Source organism: Homarus americanus, unplaced genomic scaffold, assembly GCF_018991925.1.
Source record: "Homarus americanus isolate GMGI-L3 unplaced genomic scaffold, GMGI_Hamer_2.0 scaffold37032, whole genome shotgun sequence".
NCBI lineage: Eukaryota > Metazoa > Arthropoda > Malacostraca > Decapoda > Nephropidae > Homarus > Homarus americanus.
The window spans coordinates 10,357,632-10,383,154 of record NW_024731852.1 but is presented as its reverse complement, the minus strand read 5'-3'; the positions used below and the strand labels follow the sequence as shown (position 1 = coordinate 10,383,154).

At 48.0% G+C, this 25,523-nt stretch overlaps 1 protein-coding gene across 1 annotated transcript in view; it reads right to left on the bottom strand.

Annotated features, from left to right (window-relative positions):
- The window catches only part of LOC121867877 (trichohyalin-like), a 265,880-nt gene that overhangs the window by 86,685 nt on the left and 153,672 nt on the right, over positions 1-25,523 (bottom strand). The window contains exon 7 of the mRNA XM_042368002.1: positions 6,175-6,260. Within this exon, the coding sequence (XP_042223936.1) occupies positions 6,175-6,260 (86 nt within the window). The remainder of the gene's footprint in view (positions 1-6,174; positions 6,261-25,523) is intronic.

Genomic DNA, 25,523 nt, shown 5'->3' with positions numbered 1-25,523 from the left:
CTTCATCACCACTATCACCACACATTACACCCCGCTCACCACTATTACCACCACATGGATCATCAAATCGCAAATGTCATCTCACATGAAGTTTAGTGTCAGCTCACATGAAGTAGTGTCAGTCCCTAAGATACAAACTGACACATCATAGAAACCAAGTGTCAGATGATGAGGTTCAGTGTAAAGAAATGGGCGGTGAAGTGCCAGGGTATCACAGTATGAGGTGTGTGTGTGTGTGGTACACAACAACAGTTCAGGGAGGACAGAGGGGGAGGGGTTCCCAGGCTCTGCTTTTACTATGTAAATTGGGAGAAACTCATGAATATGTGTAACTCGGGAGAGCCGGGATGGCGGCCATGGGGAGAGCAGCTTGGTAAAGAGAGAGAGGGAAAGAGGGGGGGAGAGTGGATGGACGGCAGGAGGAGGGAGAGGGAGGATGGCAGGGAAAACGGTGATAAAGAGGGGCGAGTGAGTTTTAAGAGGGGAGTGGAAGGGTAAAGGCAGGAAAGAGGGAGAGGGAGAGAGAGAGAGAGAGGGGGAGAGAAGCAGAGTTGCGGGAAGGGGAGGACAAGGGGAAGAATGAAGGGTGGGAGGGGAGAGGTAGGAGAGGAATAAAGCCGAGCAGTGAGAGAGCAACAACAGCAGCAAAACAACCCCACTTCAGGAGGGGAGGGAGGGAGGGGGGGAGCTACTGCACCACCTCACTCTCACCCAACACAAACTCAACACTTCCTCTCTCCCTCACTTCGCTGCTCCCACGTCAATATTCTTCACTACAACACATAACGCACACCTTACTATTTATTTACTACAGACGTCAACAGTCACACAACGGTAACACAATATTACGACTACAAAAAAAAAATACCGATACTAATAAGCACAGGAATGTAAGGATGAACTTAAAGCCGTAAATTTTACATTCCAGCTCTTGGTACCTGACGCCTTTAATGGCCAGATCCTGTTGTCGCCCCCCCCCCTACCACCCCTCCTCCCCATCCTCAGCCACTCCTTCCATTCATTATAAATTCACGAGTTACCTACTATTCATTTATTCATTTACCGTGTCTTAAAATGAGAACGAGTCTCAAGGAATCTGACAAAGGCTTGGATTAAACTTCTTTCAACAGCATCATCATCCTGGGTATAATCCCCAGTGGAGTCAAGAGCAGTTTTTTGCTGAGTGTGGGTGAGGATGCCGGAGGTGGGGGGGACTCTCTCATGTCCAGGAAATATCCCTATTTGGGTAATGAAAGAGCTAAATAAGTTAGGATTAAGATGGGTGCCTTGCCAACAGCGCACAGAGCTCTCCTAAATAACCTTAGCGAGGGCGGCGCATGCCCACTGATCCTGCCGTCACGCCCTTACCGAGCTGCTGCTGCAGGAAACATAACAAGGTGCTGCCGCTGTGCCATCCTGCTCGCCCATCACCACCACCACCACCCAGCAAACAATCACATTTTACCCACCACCACCTACCAAACACATCACCGCCACCCTCACATCTTACCCATCACCTCCCACTGCCATCACACCGCCCACTACCACCACACCACCTATTAACACCCACCATATTGCCCACCAGACTTACCCACCATCCGCCCACATGAATGGCATCTTATTCACCAACCGCCCATCAATGCTGACATCTCACTCGCCACCCCCACCACACCGCCCATCGCCACCCACCACACTGACATCTCACCTCCCGCCCACCACATGCTACTTGCTACCCATACTTCTGATCCACGACCCCGCCCACTACACTCACACCAAACGCCACACTATGTAAGCCGCCCCTCACACTAGCCAGCAGACCGCTCTCAGGGGTGTGGAGGGGTCACAAGAGACACCGCAGACTTACCTACTAGGCGTGGGGGCGTGGATAAAGGCCGCCCACGGTCAGTGTTAGTGTTGCGGATGAGCGCTGCGTCGGTGATGAGTGTTGCGTTGGCGTGGTGAGGTGGGCGGACGGGTGGGTCACAATGAGGGGTCAGGGTGCAACACCATCAACACAGCGTGAGGTGCCCGGTGACCTGCCTCTCACCCTCAAGGGTCAGGCGCCGCCGACCGTGTTGTCAACACTTAAGGCAACACTGAGACGCTACCTAACACACAAAACTTCACATAACACAACTAGACATATACACCTTAATTACTCCCAACCAACTGTCACAAGCTCAATTATTCACTTGGATTAACAATACAACAAAATGTGTTATCCTCGACACGATCTATACACGAACCAATCTTTTTTATGGTAGTGGGCTAAGACGCATCACTGATCACTGGGCGTGGTAGCCGGGACACTGTTAGTGCACACACGGCGCCGCTAATGTTGACATGTAATTAGTGAATGACGTAGTGGAGGGCGAGGTGGCGACGCGGCCTCACACAGGTCGTCGTCCGCCTCCGGCCAGAGAGACTGAGCAGTGGAGTCCTCTGACGCTGACGCTTGCACCCGCGCCTCCCTACGCTCGCTCAGGGGCCCCGCACGGATTGCCCAATGTTGCACTTTACATACCAAACTTATCTTAATAACAATCACACACGCGGCTCGTTATGACTTTACTTGCATGGTTAAGGAACGAGTAGCAAGTAATATGAAGTACGAGGCGGATGAGAGTCCCTGGCAAGCTAGCGAGTGAAGCGGACGAAGCAGGAGCTGCGCGCCCTCCCCGGCGCGTCATCATCAAATTCAATCAGTGTTGAGCTGGGAATAGGGATCTGTTGGCAAAATGTGAGCTGCAAATATTACGTGTCAATTATATACGAGCGGGAGTAGACAATTTTATTGAGGCGACTTGATCTGCATTATAGGGCGTCGGTGGCAGTAGTGGTGTGAGCGGGGGCTACAGTGTACACAAAGAACCCCTAACAGCCGTGTGCACCAGCCAGCCCCCAGCGTGCACTAAACTTGTAGTTAAGGTACAATTATAGCGTAAGTCATCACGGGGGGGGGGGGCAAACATTATTTGTGTTACAAACACTACATTACAAGGAAGTAAAAACCCGGCCAGGAGCAGAGGCGTGAGGTAGGCTGGCAGGTTGGAGATGTGTGCGTGAGTGTGGGTGGCGGGGCCTCAGCTCCCCAACACATATTCCCCTGCAGTGCACTTAGAACCCCGGCCTGGCGTCCCTCGCCCCAACCACCACATGGCCATAAGCATGGAGGGGTTTAGTCAATTCCAGCATTGATCCCAGCAACACCTACGCCAGACCCATGCGCACACACCACTGCGTCGACCCGCCACCCTTTCATGGATGCTTCACCAAGCCCCTGCTCACCAGACACCCTGCTGGTGACTTAGTCTACCATATCTAGCGTAAAGTATTGTGCGACACACCTCACGTGATAATGTTAACACCCACGAGCGCACACGAGGCAAGTGACGCAGGAAAGTTTTAACTATTGATCCCACAACCCCGCGCTGCCTTCGCTGTTGCTGTGCACGTAACGTCAGCGACCTACATGTCCACCCTCCGCCAATATCCTCGCTTAATAATATATGTCTCGCACACGACTCATACATAACAACACACCCGTGCCCTGGGGATTAAACATGCAAGGGGCAACTTTACAAAACTACCAAAAGGTTTTACTGCAGACAAGAGAAACAATTTATAATTTTCTTGAGTCAACTGAACTTCCCTCTGTGTGTGTGTGTGTGGAACTGAAGTTGTTGATTATTCAAAATTCTACACAAAAATGCCTCAATTATGTTGATATCATAACACCCGTGTATGGCTGAGGTTATGTTTCTCCATACCTGACTGTTGAGAGAGAGGGTGAGGATGAGAGGGGAGAGGAGGGGAACAGAACAGAATAGGGAGCGACGGTGAGAGCTGGATAACGGGCAGAACAACGAAGAGAGAGAGGAGAAAGATAGGGGAAACAAAAGAGAGAGAGAGAGAGAGAGAGAGAGAGAGAGAGAGAGAGAGAGAGAGAGCACCATGAAGGTGACCTGTCAGTGGCACAACACCAAACAACCAAACCACCGCCGCCTCCTGTCCACAAAAAAAAAAGATTGGCTGGCGGTGCTGAAGGTGTAGCAAGAGCCGCCCCTGGGACTCGGCCCTAACAAACAAACACACACACACACTTTTCCTGACGTCACCACCATCACCACCAGTACCTCAATTGCAACACTGCCCTCGCCTCCTCCTTACCACCGGAGGGTCAAAACGGCTCGCAGTACCTTAGCCGTCACCGGGGGAATCGACAGAAATGTATAGCCACTTCTTCTCCCCAAATATTAAGGTATGGAAGGGAAGAAGGGGGGGATGGAGAGAGGGAGGAAAGAGGGTAAGTGGGGAGAGAGGGGTGTAGACCAAAAGAGAGTGATTTCCTCCCTTAAACTACAGTCAATCAGGCGACTCATCCAAGGAAGGGTGAGATCACAGACGCCACACCACACTAAATTTTCACTCCCGATAGGAACCAGGTCGGACAACTCCGGTTGGGGGAAATGTTCCTCTCCCCCCGTCGTAATTCACTAGGGATCACCTCCCCCCTCTCACACGACACAAGGAGGGAGGGGTGATGGAGAGGAGGAGGCCTTAACGAGGAGGAGGGGGGGGGAGTGACTATATGACCCGGGGGAGGGAGAGGGGCAGAAACAAACTGGGCTGACGTGGTGGTAAGTGAGGGAGGGAGAGAGGGAGAGAGAGAATACTGTAGCAGTAGAGTAGACGTGAAGCTCATAATCTCTGCAGGGGAGACGGCCGAGTGATGGAGTGGTGTTCAGCGTGGCGAGTGTCAGGAGTGGCTGATGAGTTTTACACACACACACACACACACACACACACACACACACACACACACACACACACACACACACGAAGTACTTTTAAAGAGTTAAACAAAATCAACTATCTCAACGTGACCTTCTGACCAGCTCCATTAAACGTCACCAAAAAGGTCACTGGCCACCAAAAAGCGATTAGACGAGGATCTTACCTAAAAATCCCTTCCTGCCAAATTTAATTAAAAGGTGATTTACAATTGAGGACTTAGTTATCGGCCGGGCAAGATACCTGTCACTGATGTTTTAGAGGAAGAGAGTCAGCTAACCATTTGTGTATGGAGGTCCTCTCTCAAGTGAATAAAATCACTGGGTGTTAAAAATGGCATCCAATAGTGAAGGAGTTAAGAGTGTCACAGGTATATACGGTCGACGTCAATTAACCTGTCCATAACACCTGTCAACTGTTTATCTAAGTGTTGACACAAGAAACTAAATGACCCCCCCCCCACCACATACAAAAATATCTCACTATGATCTCTAAGTTATGAACACCGTCTGGCCCGAGCACTCACTACGGCCTGGCATTCCTTATACCCTCCGCCAAATTAAATGATCGTGTGAGCTGTGTGTGTCTGATCTCCCTTCGTTATAACTGGTCGAGTGACTTACCGCAATACTGGTTACTGTCGTGATCTACTCCCCAACTCCACCTCCTTTCTCCTTCTCCATCTTCTCTTCTCCTCCCCCCTCTTCTCTTCTCCTCTCCCTCTTTCCCCCACCCACCTCAGCTAAGCGACTTTAACATGACCCAGAGAAACCCAGGTCAAATTACTTTTCAATACTGATTCAATGGCATTAAATGTTTCGCCTCAACCCCCCCCGCGCGCGCTAAGCACCTTGTTGGGAAACACCGATCAGCTCGTGTGTGTGTGTGTGTGTTGGTTCACCTGTGGTTTGGGAGGTTCAGATGTGCTTTGCCACCTCCACTTCCACGCTCCCTCCTCCACTATCAACTCCACACTCCACACTTGCTCCTTCTTACCACCACCTCCACCTCACCTCCACATTTCCCCCCTCACCACAGCCTTACAGTCCAGGTTCAGTACCTTCACCTTACACAAGAGAGGCACTGATCATTTCACCTTCGACTGACTGCTGGTTGTGAAAACACTCCCCCCCCCTCCCATCGACCACTCACAGTACGAGCAGCGGAAGACTCACCCACGGACCGAGTAACTTCAAGACCCCAATGGAAATAAAGTTTTTATACAGCTTTCTTAAGACTCACCGTTCACCACTGCTTGTTTACCTGTACTGTTTATGTAAGTACACGCTGAAGCAATGTGAGGTTGATGATGATTTTACACAATAAACATCTATCTATCTATCAATCAAATCTATCTATCTAGCTATCTCAACAACTTACCCCTGACTGGTGGTGGTTGTTAGTGGCAGTGCGGGAGCGGCGTGGCGTGATGCCCACGTTCTCACCCCTCAGGATCGACTCCACAACTGTGAACAAGAGAAAGTGTTAGAAAGTTGCCCTGCATACAAGGGGGGGAGGGGAAGGGGGGAGAGGGGAAGGGGAGAAGTGGGGAGAGGGTTAGGGGAGAAGAGAGGAAGGGGAGAAGAGAGGAAGGGGAGAAGAAGGGGAGGGGAGAAGGGGGAGGCTCATACCCGGCAGTTTACCTGGCAAAGCGTGCGAGGGTGTTAAAGGTCGCAAAAAAAAAGTAAATAAAATAAAGTTGAAAGCTGAGCAAGAAGAACGCGTCTGAGCTGAACAATCCAACGAGGAAAATTATATTAAGGGGGATACAAACTTTGGGAGCGAGGAGAAAAAATAAATAAATAGTTTGGTACAAATTATATCGGAGAGGAATTTCAAGGATAAAAATAAATAGAAATTGATAAAAATAACTACTGGAGTGAAAATATAAACATTGAATCTAGTTGGAGACAATGGACGGGTTAATGGGAAAGGGATGTGGAGGGTGTTGAGGAGGGGCTCAGCTGGACACGAGAGACATACTGAAGGAGAGACCCACACGACCACGACGACTTGTCGGGTGGTGGGGGATGGGACGACCACGGCACCCCACAAGAAAAGCCTGCTGGGAGAGTTAGTGAGAGAACCTTGAGGGAGAGGGAGGGAAGTGGGAGAGGGAGGGAGGCTGTGTCGTGACTCTGGTGTAAAAATATCGTGATGGACGTCATCCTCGGCACCACCTGCGCCTCCTCCAAATACACACACTATCAGGAGGAGGAGGAATACAATAACAAATATGTGTGGGTTATCCTGGAACACGACGACCTTCCCACCCACCCCATCAATCAGGAGTACTGTAATGTAATCAAGGACAGGTGAGAGTTGTTTAGCCTCAGGGAAGACTCACCTTGTCTCGAGTCTCCATCAGGCCGAGTGATAGAGTTACAGAATGTGGGAGTTAACCTGAAGAAAGACCCTCTCCCTCCCGCCCACCCAAAAGAATATTACGAGTAATGATCATAAAAATGTCATTAATTCTTCCACACTTTACTGCTCCCACTGGCTAAGCACTGAACCAAGAGGACGCTCATGGTCTGCCTGCTGTCAGAGGCACAACAGGTTCTGACAATGCCTCAAGCTGGCCTCACCACTGATGGTGGCCAGGAAAATTGGTCTCATTAGGCACTGACAGAGTCGTTGCTCCGGGATGGTGAGTCGTGTTCCAGTGAATATTACAACACAACTTACTCAAGTCAGGCGCAGTGTAGAACAGTCTGAGATTATAACACAGTGTAGAGCAGCCTGAGATCATGACACAGTGTAGAGCAGCCTGAGATCATGACACAGTGTAGAGCAGCCTGAGATCATGACGCAGTGTAGAGCAGCCTGAGATCATGACGCAGTGTAGAGCAGCCTGAGATCATGACGCAGTGTAGAGCAGCCTGAGATCATGACGCAGTGTAGAGCAGCCTGAGATCATGACGCAGTGTAGAGCAGCCTGAGATCATGACAGAGCAGCCTGGAGATCAGACGAGCAGCCTGAGATCATGACACAGTGTAGAGCAGCCTGAGATCATGACGCAGTGTAGAGCAGCCTGAGATCATGACGCAGTGTAGAGCCTGAGATCATGACACAGTGTGGAGCAGCCTGGAGATCATGACGCAGTGTAGAGCAGCCTGAGATCATGACACAGTGTAGAGCAGCCTGAGATCATGACACAGTGTAGAGCAGCCTGAGATCATGACGCAGTGTAGAGCAGCCTGAGATCATGACGCAGTGTAGAGCAGCTCTGAGATGAGATCATGACGCAGTGTAGAGCAGCCTGAGATCGTGTGACAGCAGTGTAGAGCAGCCTGAGATCATGAGATCATGACAGTGTAGAGCAGCTCGAGATCATGACGCAGTGAGAGCATGCACTGTAGAGCAGCAGTGACGCAGTGAGAGCAGCCTGAGATCATGACACAGGTAGAGCAGCCTGAGATCATGACGAGTGTAGAGCAGCCTGAGATCATGAGCAGCAGTGTGTAGAGCAGCCTGAGATCGTGACGCAGTGTAGAGCAGCCTGAGATCATGACACTTGAGGCTGAAACAGACCAGCAGGACAGCCCAGACGTCGAGGACTGAACGCCAACAACCACAACCTGACACAACTGATGATCCGGTACAGCGGAGTACACACCCTGATCAAACCTCGCAGCGTACCTGCCGTCATAAACCATCCACATTAAATTCATCTTGAAAAAAAAAAGTGACCCGCAGAGCCAACGAAAGCATCAGACAGGTTGAGATGGTATCAACAGCTGGCTGGTGAGTGGATACTGGACCTCAATTTTGAGCGTTTTTGTCAGGACGAGTTCAACTGTTTGACCAACCTGTTCAAGTATGCCAAACACAACTTATGATACAAGGCAATAAAGACCTGCTACTGAGGAGACTTGAGAGTGTGGACTGTGATTATAATCATATAATTTGCCCACTGGCAGCCAATCAGTCGAGTAAGACATCCTTGACTCGGATTTATTATATATACGAGGATGTATGCTCGACTAGGAATAAGATAAACCTGAACTGAGAAGTTAAATTACGGCTCCACTTTACAGTTTCCAGCAGCAGGGGCGGAGGGCAGACAACCTCCACTAAAATCCCGGCTCTCAGGAGCGACCGACCGTAGGCTGATGACACCAACGTTTACGCCACATGGGCTCAACGTTCACTTGTGAAGGTAGTGCCGCCCATCAGCCCTGGGTCAACTTTCAATTTAACTTTGTCCATTACGAGGAAATATGGTCCCGTGTAATAGTCCAAGACCTCATGACTCTGGCACAAAACTTTGAGGAGGCGTTCACCGCGTGATAGTGGCCGGGCCAGCCAGGGTGACGCTCTGCTGCTGGGGCACGTGTGGCCCTCTTGTGGCCACGGGTAAAAAGGGAGATGCTACAACTGCTGCTGCTGGTTGATAGTGGTAAATGTGATATTTAGTTAATTGGTTGTTTTGTTAGCTGTTGTGTGGTTGGTTTAGAAGTAATCAGTGAGGTGTGGTGTCTATCCAAGTGCGTCAGGCACTGACTTGACGGTTGTGGAGACGTTATAGAGGTGTCAGTGTGGTAGTGAGGTCTTCACGGTAGTCATGTAGCAACTGACTGGTTGAGTGATGAGCCTGTAGTGGTAGTCAGTGCTAATGAATGGTTGTAGTGATGTTGGAGCAGCAGTGGAGATGAACCAGTGAGGCAACAGTGACTATACTGAGGCACTAGATCGTCCAGCTGCTAGTTAAAAAAATACACGAAACGCGACACTGTGGTGCGCTATCATGTGACGCTGGTGACGGCGGTGTAGTCACGGCGACAGTAAACGTGACGCAACACAAACTGTGAGTGACGCAAACGCCGCCCTTCACCCCCTTCAATAATAACAATAACAAGCAACAACAACAGTAATAAGGAGGTGGACTCTAGCCTGCATCAGGAGGGGCGACACTAACGAGGTGAAGCCATGTATGTCGTGGGAAGCACATCATCATCATCAGTGTGGCGGAGGGAGAGGAAGACAGACGAGAGAATCCTGCTCCATGGCGGCACAGTAACAGCTGCAGTGTTCCTGGCATATAATGAAGATCTCCAGTAAAGCCATCAGTGGAGGCATCACATGGGAGGCAACTGTGGTACCAGAGGGAGTGAGAGGAGGCGAGGACTGCCACCACTGTTCCCCTGGAAACCAAGCGTCCCCCTCCCCAACTGTAAATCTTTCTTTATTGTCTCTTCAGTGAGGAGCTGCATCCTTCTGACGGTGGCGCGCGTCTGCTTGTTTGTTCACTGGCCCTCCTTCTCCTCTTACTGTGTCACCCCTTGTGTTTTTATACCAAATGGACACACACGCACATCTTGTTACCTTAAGGCTGAACTCCAAGTGATATGAAGTGATACACATACCACATACACGAGAGAGAGAGAGAGATACATAAGTCTTGTTAAGTTTCCGCCGGGGTCTTCCCTAGTCGTCTTCCGGGAGTGGATTATTGATTTCTCTAACGGTGTCATGACGGTGTTGAACCACCAGTGTGTTGATCCAGGAAGATTATTACTGTGTTGTATAAGAGAGTTGTGTTCCATTATTCGTGGGAAGATGAGAGTGCAGTTCCCTCTACGCGTTGTGGCTTTTCTTACCCACAAGTACGTCATCATCATTATCATCATCTTCAAACTTCCTCATCTTTATCTACATTATTTTATCACGTCGATCAGGTTCCAACTGGGGCCACTAATTGGACGTCTTATTGTTCCTTGTACCAGTCACTCGTCTTGATGTTGTACCTACCTTACTTACTCCTTCCCTCCCCCACTCCCTTCCAACAACTCCTACTACTAATGACTCACTTTCCTGGCCTCGTTATCCAGCAGATCCTGAGAACCAGACAAACAACAGACAACACAAACCACCGTGACTGATGCCTCCCGCCTCACCACAAAAGGAGGAACAACCCCTCCCCTATGAGGAATTGTTTAGGGGTGAGTGAGAGGAAGGGTGTAGAGACGAGGTGACAGGTTAAGTAGGTAAGAGAGGTGAGGGGAAGGAGAGGAGGGAAGACAACAGAAGCGACACCCACCACTCTCTCTCCACCTGCCGTTAACTTCCGCCCCCAAATCCTGTGCATCTAGGCAGCTCCTGTGTGGCCTAAACCCATCCCTCTCGCGGCCTTGGTTCTAACACTTAAACTACTAGATAGGGGAAACTATCCTCTTGGCACCGAGTTTATTTATTAGATGTGGAAATGATCGGATAAATAAACAGTGGTTGAGGTGCTCGTGGTGACAATGAGGAAGACTTTCAGTTTCCATATCCGGGAAAAACACGAGTTAAGGGCCTAGTGTTCTCCTCTGGTGAAGGCTGTAGGCAGTTTGTGCCCCCGACAGAGTGACGGTAGGCAGGCTGTGTGGGGGTGTCTGTCAACTGCCTGGAAGATTTAACCAAGCTGCTGGTGCTGCCTCACGTCTGCCACCCTCTTGTGCAATATTAAGGTGTGGTGAGCAGTACATGCGACTACCTCCCATCCTGCCGGTGGTCATGGTGTGTGCCTCTCTCTCCTTACATCCCTCCCACTGTGTGTCTCGATAACTGTTTTACGACGCGGAGCTAAACAAAAACAATCATCCCTGAGGTGCCCCGCCCCGCCTGCCCTTGACACTCGCCACACTGGGGACCTTAAAACAGATAGACAGCGGTGAAATTATTTAAATGATGCAGTGTCACTTTACCCTCCCTGCGCCCCGTACTACAGAAGGGAACACTGATGCTCCGCGACTGACCTGCCACGAGTGGTTAGTGGCAGGTCCTCACCACACACTGGGTCCACCACCTCAACACGCTACACGGCTTCGAGTTAAGGTATTACATGCACAACACACACACGGGTCTGCGACAATATATCAGAGCGAGTGAACAATATATGCACTACCGAGGCCACACGAGACGAGGGTTTAGCAGGACGAACCACCCCACACACCAGGTCACCAAACTCCACCCTGAGTCACGTGAACTTCTCAGGTGACACCAACACACCACTAGATTCTTTTCCTCAGATTTGCACTGCGAGGGGGGCTAGTTTATTGGGCACCCCTTGCATCCTATCCAAGGTGAAGCTCAAAAGCGCTTACAGCGCCAGCTCACTTATTTATAAAATCATTAGACACCGGAGTTGTGCCAGACTTGTGGAAACAGGCAAATGTAGTATCCATATTCAAAAAGGGAGACAGAGCATCAGCGTCAAATTACCGGCCGATCAGTTTGATGTCAGGAGTGGGGAAATTTCTTGAATCAATTATAGCAGATAACATCCGATCGCATTTAGAGAAGAGCAAATTAATCTACGACTCTCAACATGGGTTTACAAAGGGAAAATCTTGTCTAACAAATCTGCTGAAATTTTTTAGGAAAGTCTTCGAGGTAGTAGATAATGACGAATATTACGATGTTATTTACTTAGACTTTAGCAAAGCATTTGACAGAGTACCGCATCAGAGGCTTCTGAGAAAAATTAAGGCTCATGGTATCGAGGGGAAAGTTTTAAATTGGATAAAATCATGGTTCACCGATAGAACGCAGAGGGTCAGCGTAGATGGCGTTAAATCTGAGTGGGGTCGTGTAACCAGTGGGGTTCCCCAGGGGTCAGTACTAGGCCCACTCTTGTTCATAATCTACATAAACGATCTAGATACTGGGATCAGCAGTGACATAAGCAAGTTTGCGGATGACACCAAAATAGGGCGGCAGATTAATACAGGGAAGGATGCAAATGAATTACAGGAGGATCTAAATAAACTGCAGGGGTGGTCTAAAAAAGGGCAAATGAAATTCAACACCAGCAAGTGCAGCGTACTTAATATTGGAAGAACAAATACTGTCAATGTATACAGCCTTAACAACATCAACCTAGAGAAGTCGACTTGTGAAAGGGACCTAGGGGTACTTGTAAGCCCGGACCTACGGCCTAGAAAACAGTGCGTTAATGTTCGAAATAAGGCAAACAGAGTATTGGGTTTTATATCTAGAAGTGTAAGTAATAAGAGTGCAGAGGTCTTATTACAACTATATCTTGAGGCTAGTCAGGCCGCACCTCGATTATGCGGTTCAGTTCTGGTGCCCCTATTATAGAATGGATATCAATTCACTGGAGTCGGTGCAGCGAAGAATGACGAAAATTATTCCGGGACTTAGAAACCTTCCATATCAGGATAGGTTAAAGAAACTTAAGTTGCATTCCCTAGAAAGACGAAGAGTGCGGGGAGATATGATAGAAGTATTCAAGTGGGTGAAAGGAATCAATAAAGGTGATATAGATAAAGTTCTTATAATATCCGAGCAGGATAGGACTCGGAACAACGGATTTAAGTTGGATAAGTTTAGGTTTAGGAGGAAGATAGGAAGGAACTGGTTTACAAATAGGGTGGTGGACGAGTGGAACAAGCTTAGCAACTTTGTAGTAAGTGCTGAAACGCTGGAAAGTTTCAAAAGTAGGCTAGATAGATTCATGGATGATAGAGAGTGGTAATAACTCTCGACAGGAGCTGCCATGCACAGGCCAACCGGCCTATTGCAGACTCCTTATTTTCTTATGTTCTTATGTTCTTATGACGACCACAGACACAGACACAAATCTCACCCTCCATGACCTCTGATCACACTCCCGGGAGAGAGTTCAGGTACAGCCGAGTCATGGACCTTGACCATGACGCCGGTGCCACATGACATTTGATCCCCTGCTACCTGCCATCAATATCACATTCCCCTGTTATTCTCTAGAACCAAATGTTACAATAACCTTTTCAAAAATTCTCCGCCCCGACTTTAAGCTCATGGGTGTTTTAAGGTGCCTTAAAAATTCTTATCTGATGCCAAGAGTCCCCCCCTGACAATGGTTAGGTTAGTTAGTTAAGAGCCGAAATCGTGTACTAATTGTTTCCTCAAACAATGGTTAGGTTAGGTTAGATAGTTTAAGAGATTGGTGGCTTATGCCAAGAGCTGCCTCTGGACAAAGGTTGCTAGGTTAGATTAGTAAGACCTGGAATCGTGCCAAGAGTCCCGCAAACAATGGTTAGATTAGGCTAGATTAGTGAAGAGATTGTGGATTAGTGCTAAAAGTCCTCCGTCCCCTGCCTGGACTAGAGCCAAGAGCTCCCCCCACTCCCCCGACACCACAAAGGTTGTTGCCGTGGTTTAATGTCAATCTCCATCACAGTTTGATGATGATAATGGCGGCTTTAATGACACAAAGGTTCTCAATTGTCAGGAAAAATACGTTTATTGCAAATCACTGTGACATGTCTTTCTCCTGGCGACCCTTACCAGACTATATCATCAGGGGGGGAGAGAGAGAGAGAGAGAGAGAGAACAGGCCAACCGGCCTATTGCAGACTCCTTATTTTCTTATGTTCTTATGTTCTTATGACGACCACAGACACAGACACAAATCTCACCCTCCATGACCTCTGATCACACTCCCGGGAGAGAGTTCAGGTACAGCCGAGTCATGGACCTTGACCATGACGCCGGTGCCACATGACATTTGATCCCCTGCTACCTGCCATCAATATCACATTCCCCTGTTATTCTCTAGAACCAAATGTTACAATAACCTTTTCAAAAATTCTCCGCCCCGACTTTAAGCTCATGGGTGTTTTAAGGTGCCTTAAAAATTCTTATCTGATGCCAAGAGTCCCCCGACAATGGTTAGGTTAGGTTAGTTAAGAGTTTGAAATCGTACCAATTGTTTCCCAAACAATGGTTAGGTTAGGACAGGTTTAAGATGTGGCTTAGTGCCAAGAGCGCCCCCCGACAAAGGTTAAGTTAGGTTAGATTAAGTTAAGACCTGAAATCGTGCCAAGAGTCCCGCAAACAATGGTTAGATTAGGCTAGATTAGCCAAGAGATTGTGGATTGCGCCAAAAGTCCCCCTCCGTCCCCTGCCTGGACTAGAGCCAAGAGCTCCCCCCACTCCCCCGACACCACAAAGGTTGTTGCCGTGGTTTAATGTCAATCTCCATCACAGTTTGATGATGATAATGGCGGCTTTAATGACACAAAGGTTCTCAATTGTCAGGAAAAATACGTTTATTGCAAATCACTGTGACATGTCTTTCTCCTGGCGACCCTTACCAGACTATATCATCAGGGGGGGAGAGAGAGAGAGAGAGAGAGAGACCCCCTCCCCTCTCCCATCGTCCTCAACAATAGGTGCCAACTTGACGACACCACCGCCGCTGGCACCACCCACACAATTTCATGTCAGTTCCACATTGTATCACCCATATCGTCCCTCGACTAAACAGAGAGCCTCAACATCTTTAAGAATAAGTGTTTTTGGTGATGCATGAGAGAAGATAGAGAGCTGGGTAGAGGAGAGCGTGGTGGGAGGAGAGTGGAAGTGGTAAGCTCAGATTAAACAAGGGAGGGAAGGAGGAGGAGGAGAATGAGGGAGGGAGGGAGGAGGAGGAGGCAGGGGATAGGGACAAGGAGGAGGGATAAAGGATATTTGAGAGTCAGTTGTTATCAAAAACTCTGAATACAAGTCGATAATAATAACAATGATGACATGGCCAGGCCAGTTGAGGCCTAATCTCTCTTGAAAGGAATTACTGGAGGGATAAGGGGAAAGGAGGGAGGAGGAGAAGGAGGGAGGGAGGGGATGGAGTGTGGGTAGGGGTCATTATGTCGTTTTGCCACCACCGTTAATATCCCCCCCACTATAACCCTCACCCCTCCCTCACACCTCCTCACGCTACAGGGGGTGGGGGAGGGTGGGGGCTCCAATCAGCGCCTTCCCACCCTCACTTTTATCCCCTGCAACCACCACGCCAAATCTCCACCACCTGCACGCCACCACGCCCATCTCCACCTACCTGCCACGCCACCACGCCCATCTCACCTACACAAGCCACCACGCCCGTCTCCACCTACCCTGCACGTCACCACGCCCATCTCCCACACCTACCCTACAGGCCACCACGCCCGTCTCCACCTACCCCTACATCCCCTTGCATCTCCACCTACACGTCACCACCCATTCCCACTACCCCTGCATCACCCGCCCCACAACGACAAGACAACTGCTCCAGCCTAAACAAAACATCCTGCGACTCATCAACCCAACGCTCACCCACAATACCTGGCTTCTCCCAAACAAACAAAAACAGGTTCCCCCCACACAAGCAAACAGGTTTCCCCAATCCTGACAAATAAACAAACAGACAAACTTTACACAGAAGGGGAGGCCATCACAACTGACCTAACCCTTAACATTTATTGAACGTGGTCACACACACACACACACACACACACACACAAAACGCCTTACACACACACACACACACACACACAAAAAAACACACACACACACACACACACACACACACACACACACACACACACACACACACACACACACACACACACACACACACACACACACACACACACACACACACACACACACACACACACACACACACACACACACACACACACACACACATTCACGATACATGGCAGAATGTAATGTGAATTAATCATGACTACCTTCTGAGACACCAGGTATTTATATGATTACCACGACTCACAGAGCAAGCTTGAAGCATAACGGTGGTGTGTGTGTGTGTGTGTATAGAATATGGTGGGCCAATACATCTGCATTAGTGCCAACACCAAACGCCTTATGAGAGTGGGGACTCTAGACAAGAGGCCAAATAAACAGGTGCTGTATGGGTAGAGGGTTGGTGTGTGGTGAAACAACTAGTGGGTATGTGGTGGACACCTGGGTGGGTATGTGGTGGAAGCAACTAGATTGGGTATGTAATTCAAACGCTGGTGGTATGTGGTGGGAAACAACTGAAAGTGTAAGGTATGTGGTGAACGCTGGGTGTGAATGAGTGGGCTTTACCCTGGGTGATGAAATATATGGTGAGGCAAGGCGTGTGGTGGGAGCAGATGGAGTGGGTGTGCAGGAGGTGGAGCAGTGGGTGGGTGTGGGGAGACAGGAGCAGTGGGTGGGTGTGCGGTGAGAACTGGCAGTGGGTGGTGTGTGGTGGAAGCTGAAGTGGTGGGTGTGCAGGTGGGGGCAAGGTGGGCTGGTGTCTTGGTTGGGGCAGGTGGTTGGGTGGGTGTGCGGTGGGGTGAGTGGGTGGATGTGGGGTAGGAGCAGAGTGGGTGGATGTGCCAGAATTAGGGCAAGTGGGTGGATGTGGGGTGGGCAGAAGGAGTGGGTGAATGGTGGTGGGTGAGATACCAGAAGGGACAGACTGGGTTATTTTGTTCCCTCAGGGCACTAATTAACAACCTCTTCCCAGACTTCACACCTCCACCCGCAGGCTTCTGAACTGCTATTGCACACACGATTCTCCCCCCTTATTCCTCCAGCGGGTCAAATTGCCCCAAGTTCAAAAAGGAATCTCTCTATCTCTCCCTCACACACACACACACACACACACACACACACACACACACACACACACACACACACACACACACACACACACACACACACACCCTGCAAAAAAAAAAAGTCCACACACACATACACAATTCTCAAACTATTAAAAACATTCCATACACACACACACACAAACTCCAATCACTTTCAAACACACACACACACACACACACACATGTAAAACTGCATATAAATCAAAATAAAACAAACAAACAAACACACAAACACACACACACACACACATGCAGCAACACCTACAAAAACACCTAATAAGGTACCCTTATTGATGATGACGCCCCAGACCACCCTTGAACGCTAAAGCCACCCCAAAAAAATTCCCCTCCAACCACACAAAAATAGGACGGTGTGCTGAGTTTTGTTGGGCTATTCTGAGGCGAATCAACTCACCGTTTATTTCTGTTTGCGCCACCTGCTTACCTCTGTTTGTATACCCCTGCACCACACCTACACTCTGTTTGTACACACGCCGCCCCCTCTGTTTACATATGCCTGCACTGCTTACCTCTCCTGTTTGTATACCTGCACTGCTTACCTCTATTTACAACATGCTACCTACTGCCCTACCTCTGTTTGCTTATACCTGCACCTACCTCTGTTTGTATACCTGCACTGCTTTACCTCCTGTTTGTATATACCTGCACTTTCTGCTTACCTCTGTTTGTGTATACCTGCACCTGCCTACACACTCTGCTGTATACTACTGCACTGCCTACCTCTGTTTGTATACCTGCACCACCCCTGTGTTTGTATACCTGCACTGCTTACCTCTGTTTGTATACCTGCACCTACCTCTGTTTGTATACCTGCACTGCCCTACCTCTGTTTTACCTTCCTGCCTACTGCCTACCTCTGTTTTGTATACCTGCACTGCCAGCCTCTGTTTTGTATACCTGCACTGCCTACTCTGTTTGCCTCACACCACTGCCTACTCTGTTTGTATACCTGCACTGCCTACCTCTGTATACCTGCACCTTTACCTCTACATATACTATATACTCTTTCCTTTATACCTGCACTGCTTACCTCTGTATACCTACTGCCCACACTCTGTTTGTATACCTGCACTGCCTACACCTGTATACACTGCACTGCCTACCCCTGTATACCCCTACCTACACTCATTTTATGCTCCTGCACACCTACCTCTGTTTGCTTTATACTACTTTTAACACTACCTCTCTGTATACCTGCACACCCCCCTCTGTTTGTATACCTACTGCCTACCTCTGTATACCCTTACACCTCTGTTGTATACATATACACACCTACTACTCCTATATACACACTGCCTACCTCTGCCTACCTTGCCTGCCTACTCCTGTTGCCACTCCTGCCTACCCTACCCCTACTTATACCTACTGCCTACCCTAACCCATACTACTGCCTACCTCTGTTTGCTTATACACCTGCACTGCCTACCTCTGTTTACTTCCTGCTGCCTACACTCTAGCATACCTGCACACTGCCTACCTCTGTTTGTATACCTGCACTGCCTACCTCTGTACCTGCACTGCTTACCTCTGTTTTATACCTGCTGCCTACTCTACACCTACTGCTACCTCCTGTACCCCTGCCTCTGCCTGCCTGCATACCTCTGTTTATATACCCCACACTTACCTCTGTTTGTATACCTGCACTGTTTATTTTTCACTGTATACCTGTGCTGTTTATACATATGTAAACCTGCATTGTCTGTATACATTGTTTTTATAGTTGCAATGACTATGTATACATTCTAAATCAATATTAACTTCTATGGAGATTTTACTGAATAAATATCAATCTATCCATCCCGACATAGCATCAAGGTTCTTCTGTGTTGGTGGCAGTGGTGGTGTCAGTGGTGGTGTCAGTGCTTAGAGGAGTAGTGCTGGTGGTGGTGTCAGCGTTTAGGAGAAGTAATGATGGTGGTGGTAATGGCAGGAATGGTGTCAAGAGCTCAAGGGGGCGGTGGCAGTGGTGGCAGTAGGAGTGGTGTCACAGATAGGGAGTGGCAATGGTGATGGCAGTGACGTCAGTAAAGCCTCCGGAGGTGCTATTCGGGGAAGGAGGTCAACTCTGAATAGGTAATGGAGGAAAACAGTTCAAGGAGGAGAGGAAGGAGGAGGAGGAGGAGAGGGAGGAGGATTAGAACTTGCTTCATTGCTCCTCCACACACACACACACACACACACACTCCCAGGTATTCTCAGAACTCGCTCTGCTCCTACCTTGACGACGCTAATTAAAAAAATAAATAAAAATACACAAATAAATATATACTGTATATTCTTCTACTCGTTATTTCAAGGTTGGGAAATAAAGGGTAATATGTGTTGTTTTTATGACCTGTATGACCTTGATTATATGACGTGGTTTGGTGCCGTTTTGTAATATGAGTAACTGTATTTCTGTCATTACCTGTACCTGTAATTATCACTACCGGTGTCTGTATCTGTTATTAACCAGTACCTGTAATTCTGTCACTACCTGTATTGTTCTGTCCGTATAACACATTACTGTACCCAATAGAATAACGTTCATGTATTATTATCACCGTAATAATTCTGTACCGACGTTTCAGGAATAATTAATGAAAAAAAAAAGTAAATGAAAAAAAAAGAAAAACAGAAAATAGAATAAAGAGAAAAAACACTAAATTAAATCAAGCGAAAGAAGACGAAGGAGAAAATAAAACTAAAAATATGACTAAAGTGAAAGGCAATGAATGTGATAAGCCGGCATGTGTATATGTATGTAAAAATAAAATAAATAAAAATAAATAAATAAATAAATAAATAAATAAAAATAAAAATGATTAATAAAATAAATAAATATTGAAGTGATAACTGTGGTAACACTATGAGATGTTCTTATTACCACCATGCTATTGTACTATTCCAGATGATACTAAATGTTACATAATACTTCCTTGAGATAAATGTATAGTATATATCAGGTGCCTCAAAGAGAGCTCAGGTTCTCAACTGGCTCAGCCATGTTAATATTGTTATTATTGTCCACTCTGTATCTGTATTTTTCTGGCTAAATAAACTGTTACAATTCAATTCATCTGTCCGATAAGATGCTGGAGCGAGAGTCTTAAGTCTTTGAAGGCATTTTACTCCCAGGCAAGTGGTGGTGGTGGCGGGTAGTGGCGATGGTGGTGGGTAGTGGTGATGGTGGTGGGTAGTAGTGGTGGTGGGTAGTAGTGGTGGTGGGTAGTGGTGGTGGGTAGTAGTGGTGGTGATAAAGTGGTGGTAGGTAGTGATTGTGGTGATGGCAAGTGGTGGTGGTGGGTGGTGGTGGTGGTGGTAGTGTGATGGTAGGGTGGTGGTGGTGGGTAGTGGTAGGGGTAGTAGGTAGGGGTAGTGGTAGGGGTAGTGTGGTGGTGATGGCAACTGGTGTAGGTGGTGGTGGTGGTGGGTGGTGGTGGTAGGTGGTGGTGTGGTGGGTAGTGGTGGTGGTGGTGGGTAGTGGTGGTGGTGGGGTAGGGGTGTAGATGGCAAGTGGTGGTGGTGGTGGTGGGTAGTGTGGTGGTGGTAGGTAGTAGTGGTGGTGGTGGTAGGTGTAGTGGTGGTGGTGGTGGTTGTGGTGGGTAGTAGTGTCGGGTAGTGGTGGTAGGTAGTAATGGTGGGAGATACTGATGGCAAGTGGTGGTGGTTGTGGTGGTGGCAGGCAGATTAGTGGTGACAGGTTGAGGCAGATAGAAGTGATGAATGGTGGTGGATGTTGGTGGTGGTGAAAACAGATGGCGGCAGGTGGTGATGGTAGGTAGTGGTGGTGGCAGGTAGTGGCAGCAGACACAGTATTGACTCACTAACAAGCTACCGATGGAATCTAAACACTCTTCGGAAATTAACCTCTTCCCTCGACACAAGATGCAGCATTTGGCAATATACTTCAGTGAGGAGTTTGTCGCTGGAGCCGAAGTGGTTGGTGGTGGTGGTGGTGGTAGAGGTAAGTTGTAGTGATGGTGGTAAGTAGTGGTGGTTAGTTGTGGTAGTGGTTAGTAGTGGTGGTGCTAAGTAGTGGTGGTAGTGGTTAGTAGTGATGGTGGGTAGTGGTGGTTAGTGGTGGTAGTGGTTAGTTTGGTAGTGGTGGTAGTGGTTAGTGGTAGTAGTGGTGGTTAGTGGTGGTAGTGGTTAGTTTTGGTAGTGGTTAGTAGTGATGGTGGTAAGTAGTGGTGGTTAGTGGTGGTAGTGGTTAGTGGCGGTAGTGGTTAGTGGCGGTAGTGGTTAGTAGTGGTGGTTAGTGGTGGTAGTGGTTAGTAGTGGTGGTTGAAATAAAAGAGAAGCTAAAACCTTGTAATTCCCGGTCGTGTTGGTAGGTTTATTTATTTTTTTTTGGTATAGAGGTTAAATAAAAGAGAGCGGAAGAGTTTTGTGTTAATAAGAGACCAGAGTTTGTTTCATAATATAATCACGAGAGAGAGAGAGAGAGAGAGAGTCACCATCATTCATTTGTATTAGTTTGTGACAGTTCCCCCCTCAGCCATTATTAACATTCAGATGTATTCCTGCAGCTGTTGTCCTTTTAATTTTTCACCACACACATACACACACACACACACATTCACACAAGCCACAAACGCACACATACAGAAAGACACATACGCAAAACACACAGAGGGACAGATACACAAACAGATACATAGACAAACAGACACCCCCCACACACTCACCAACACAGGCAAGAGTCCAGCCCCTCTTCATAAGGTGTGAGGACATCCACCCGGCGTGTCTTTGTTGGTGCCTTACGACCGTCCTCTTCATAATCCTCCCCAGGTTAGGTTAGGTTAGGTTAGGTTAGAACTCAGGATGGGGAAAGCTTTCATGGTTGAGCAAAAACCTGCCTCGGGACACACACACACACACACACACACACACACACACACACACACACACACACACACACACACACACACACACACACACACACACACACACACACACACACACACACACACACACACACACACACACACACACACACACACACACACACACACACACACACACACACACACACACACACACACACACACACACACACACACACACACACACACACACACACACACACACACACACACACACACACACACACACACACACACACACACACCTTAATCTTCCCAGAACCTCCCTTTTAACTTTATATATCAGATAAACGGAAACCAAACAAGTCAAGCGTCACAAACATTTCGGAAACCATGATAATATAACAGAGAGAGAGAGAGAGAGAGAGAGAGAGAGAGAGAGAGAGAGATTCAACCCTAATTCACCGTAATATCATCATAGTAACTCTTACACAATAACAATAATAACATCAACCACAACTATCTGTTATTCCTCCTACTCCTCCTCTTCCTGACACACAACACAGGGGTAGTAATCTGAGCCTCGAATGCAGCCGCCACTTATAGATCACACAAGAGATTCACTCCAGCGTAGAAGTTAACAATTTGGCTCCAGTAATAGACACGCCGGTGGGTGGATGGGTGGGATAGGGGTGGGGGGAGGGTAAGGGGGGTAGGAGGGAGGGTAAGGGGGGTAGGAGGGAGGGGAAGGGGGTGGGAGGGAGGGAAGGAAGGGGTTGCATGGGAGGGGGACGACGACCTTCACCTGTGCTACATCACTTGGTAAATGGATGGTAAGTATTTCGTCTCTAAATGATCATATCTCTCCCTCTATGTTTATACCTTTGCCCACATCTCTCTCTTGCCCTCTATGTTTATACCTTTGCCCACATCTCTCTCTTGCCCTCTATGCTCCAGTCTTGCTCTCTGATTCTGTAGGTCTTGATGCAGATGCTTGGATATTTCTCATCTGATATATATATATATATATATATATATATATATATATATATATATATATATATATATATATATATATATATATATATATATATATATATACATCTGAACATAAAGTTTGAATCTTGCTCCAAACGTCTGAATCTTTTACACAACATCTGAATCTTGCATACCACGCCTGAATCTTGCATACCACGCCTGAATCTTTTAAACACACAAAATGAGTCTGAATCCCAACCTCTCCATAACTCTTATTACTGCTTTGAATTTTGGCGAGCGTCCTGACATCACCCCATACGAGTGCATCATCTACCAGACACCGATTACATTTTACTTCTGACAGACGAAACCTAAGATACTTGACGTGATCTTTCAGCCCCACTTAAAAAGAGATAATCCCATCTTGTGTCGATCAAGTAACACCTGTCTTCGTGTCATACATAATCCGCCTGAGGTCTGGATTCGCTTCCTAATTTTCCTGAGTAAAATTTTTGTCCCGGTAACTTAAGATCAAATAGTAAACGCCATTTTGGTAAGTTATGTAGAGTCTCGGGTCTCTTTCGACGCCATTTTTTTGTTCTTGTGTGTGTGTGTGAGGGGGGAGGGGGTGTCGTTTGTGTAGTAGTGATAGAGTGATAATGAATCTCTGATGACTGCGGCTCCTAGAACACGGGTTTTTTAAGGGTCTAAGTTATTTTTTTTTCCTAAAACTAAGTTAATTTTCCCCTAAACTGATTTCAACCCAAGGAGGAACGTGTTAACCCTGATTTTAACCCAAAGAGGAACGTGTTAACCCTGATTTTAACCCAAGGAGGAATGTGTTAACCCTGATTTTAACCCAAAGAGGAACGTATTAACCCTGATTTTAACCCAAGGAGGAACGTATTATCCCTGATTTTAACCCAAGGAGGAACGTATTAACCCTGATTTTAACCTAAGGAGGAACGTATTAACCCTGATTTTAACCCAAGGAGGAACGTGTTAACCCTGATTTTAACCCAAGGAGGAACGTGTTAACCCTGATTTTAACTCAAGGAGGAACGTGTTAACCCTGATTTTAACTCAAGGAACGCGAGAAGCTTTACAGGATTATTAATTAGAGGAACGTGACAAGATTAAGGTTGTACACAGTTAAAAAAAAAAAAAAACCCACGCCGACTCACTCACCCACCCCCCTCCTTCCCTTCACTCCATTCATCCTCCCACACCTCTTCCACCCAAACCTCATCCTCCCCTCCACACCTCAACCTCCCACCTCATCCTCCCCTCCTCCTCCCACCTCATCCTCCCTACACCTCATCCTCCCTCATCCTCCCCAAACCTCCTGCTCCCCCACCTCAACCTCCCCAAACCTCATCCTTCCCATACCCCCACCTCTTCTCCCCACACCCACCTCATCCCCCTCCCCACCTCCCTCCCCCCCCTCATCACTCCCCACCCCCCCCCTCATCTCCCCCCCCCACCCCTCTTCCTCCCCACCTCATCCTCCCCCACCCCTGATCCTCCCCCCCCACCTGATCCTCCCACACCCCCACCTCATCCTCCCCACCCCACCTCATCCTCCCCACCCCCACCTCATCCTCCCCACCCCCCCACCTCTTCCACCTCCCCCACACCCCACCTCTTCCTCCCCACACCCCCCTCATCCTCCCCACCCCCACCTCATCATCCCCACCCCCACCTCCCTCCACCCCCCCCATCATCCCCCACACCCCCTCCTTCCTCCCACACCCCCACCTCATCCTCCCCCACACCCCCACCTCATCCTCCCCACACCCCCACCTCTTCCTCCCCACACACCCACCTTCAGATGTAACAATAAAAGTAACTACGTCAGGCTGTCATGAACGACAGGCACGTAAAGCCATGTTTTATAATTCCCAAAATATCTCTACTTAATGTCCATCCTTACTTTGTCTCGTTACTCCCCACGTATCTTTAATATTCATGAATATGACCACTGCCGTCTCGACCCTTACCCTTCAAATGCACCCATCTCTCTCTCTCTCTCTCTCTCTCTCTCTCTCTCTCTCTCTCTCTCTCTCTCTCTCCTTGTGTGTTACATGAATAGGGTGACCTGAAGATTAGACATCCCAGTTTATTTTACGTGATGATTAAACACTTTGACACTAATTTAACGCAAACCCATCATCACCTCTTCCCAAGGTAGCGTTAGGGTGTCTAATCTTCATGTGAAATAAACTGGGATGTCTAATCTTCATGTGAAATAAACTGGGATCTTTAATCTTCATGTGAAATAAACTGGGATGTCTAATCTTCATGTTATCCCAGGATTCATTTACTTCGACTCACGTAATTTTCTAAGAGTGGTGGATCGAGATTTAAGTTTCCTCTTCCCTCTGACAGACTTTCTTGGAAGTGGAAAGACTTGGAAACTGCAATACCTGGAAACTGTTGGAGCTGAAAATCATTTGCCCTTGAAACTATCAGTCCTAACCTCTCTTCCTCCTCCTGCAGGTCCTGAATACT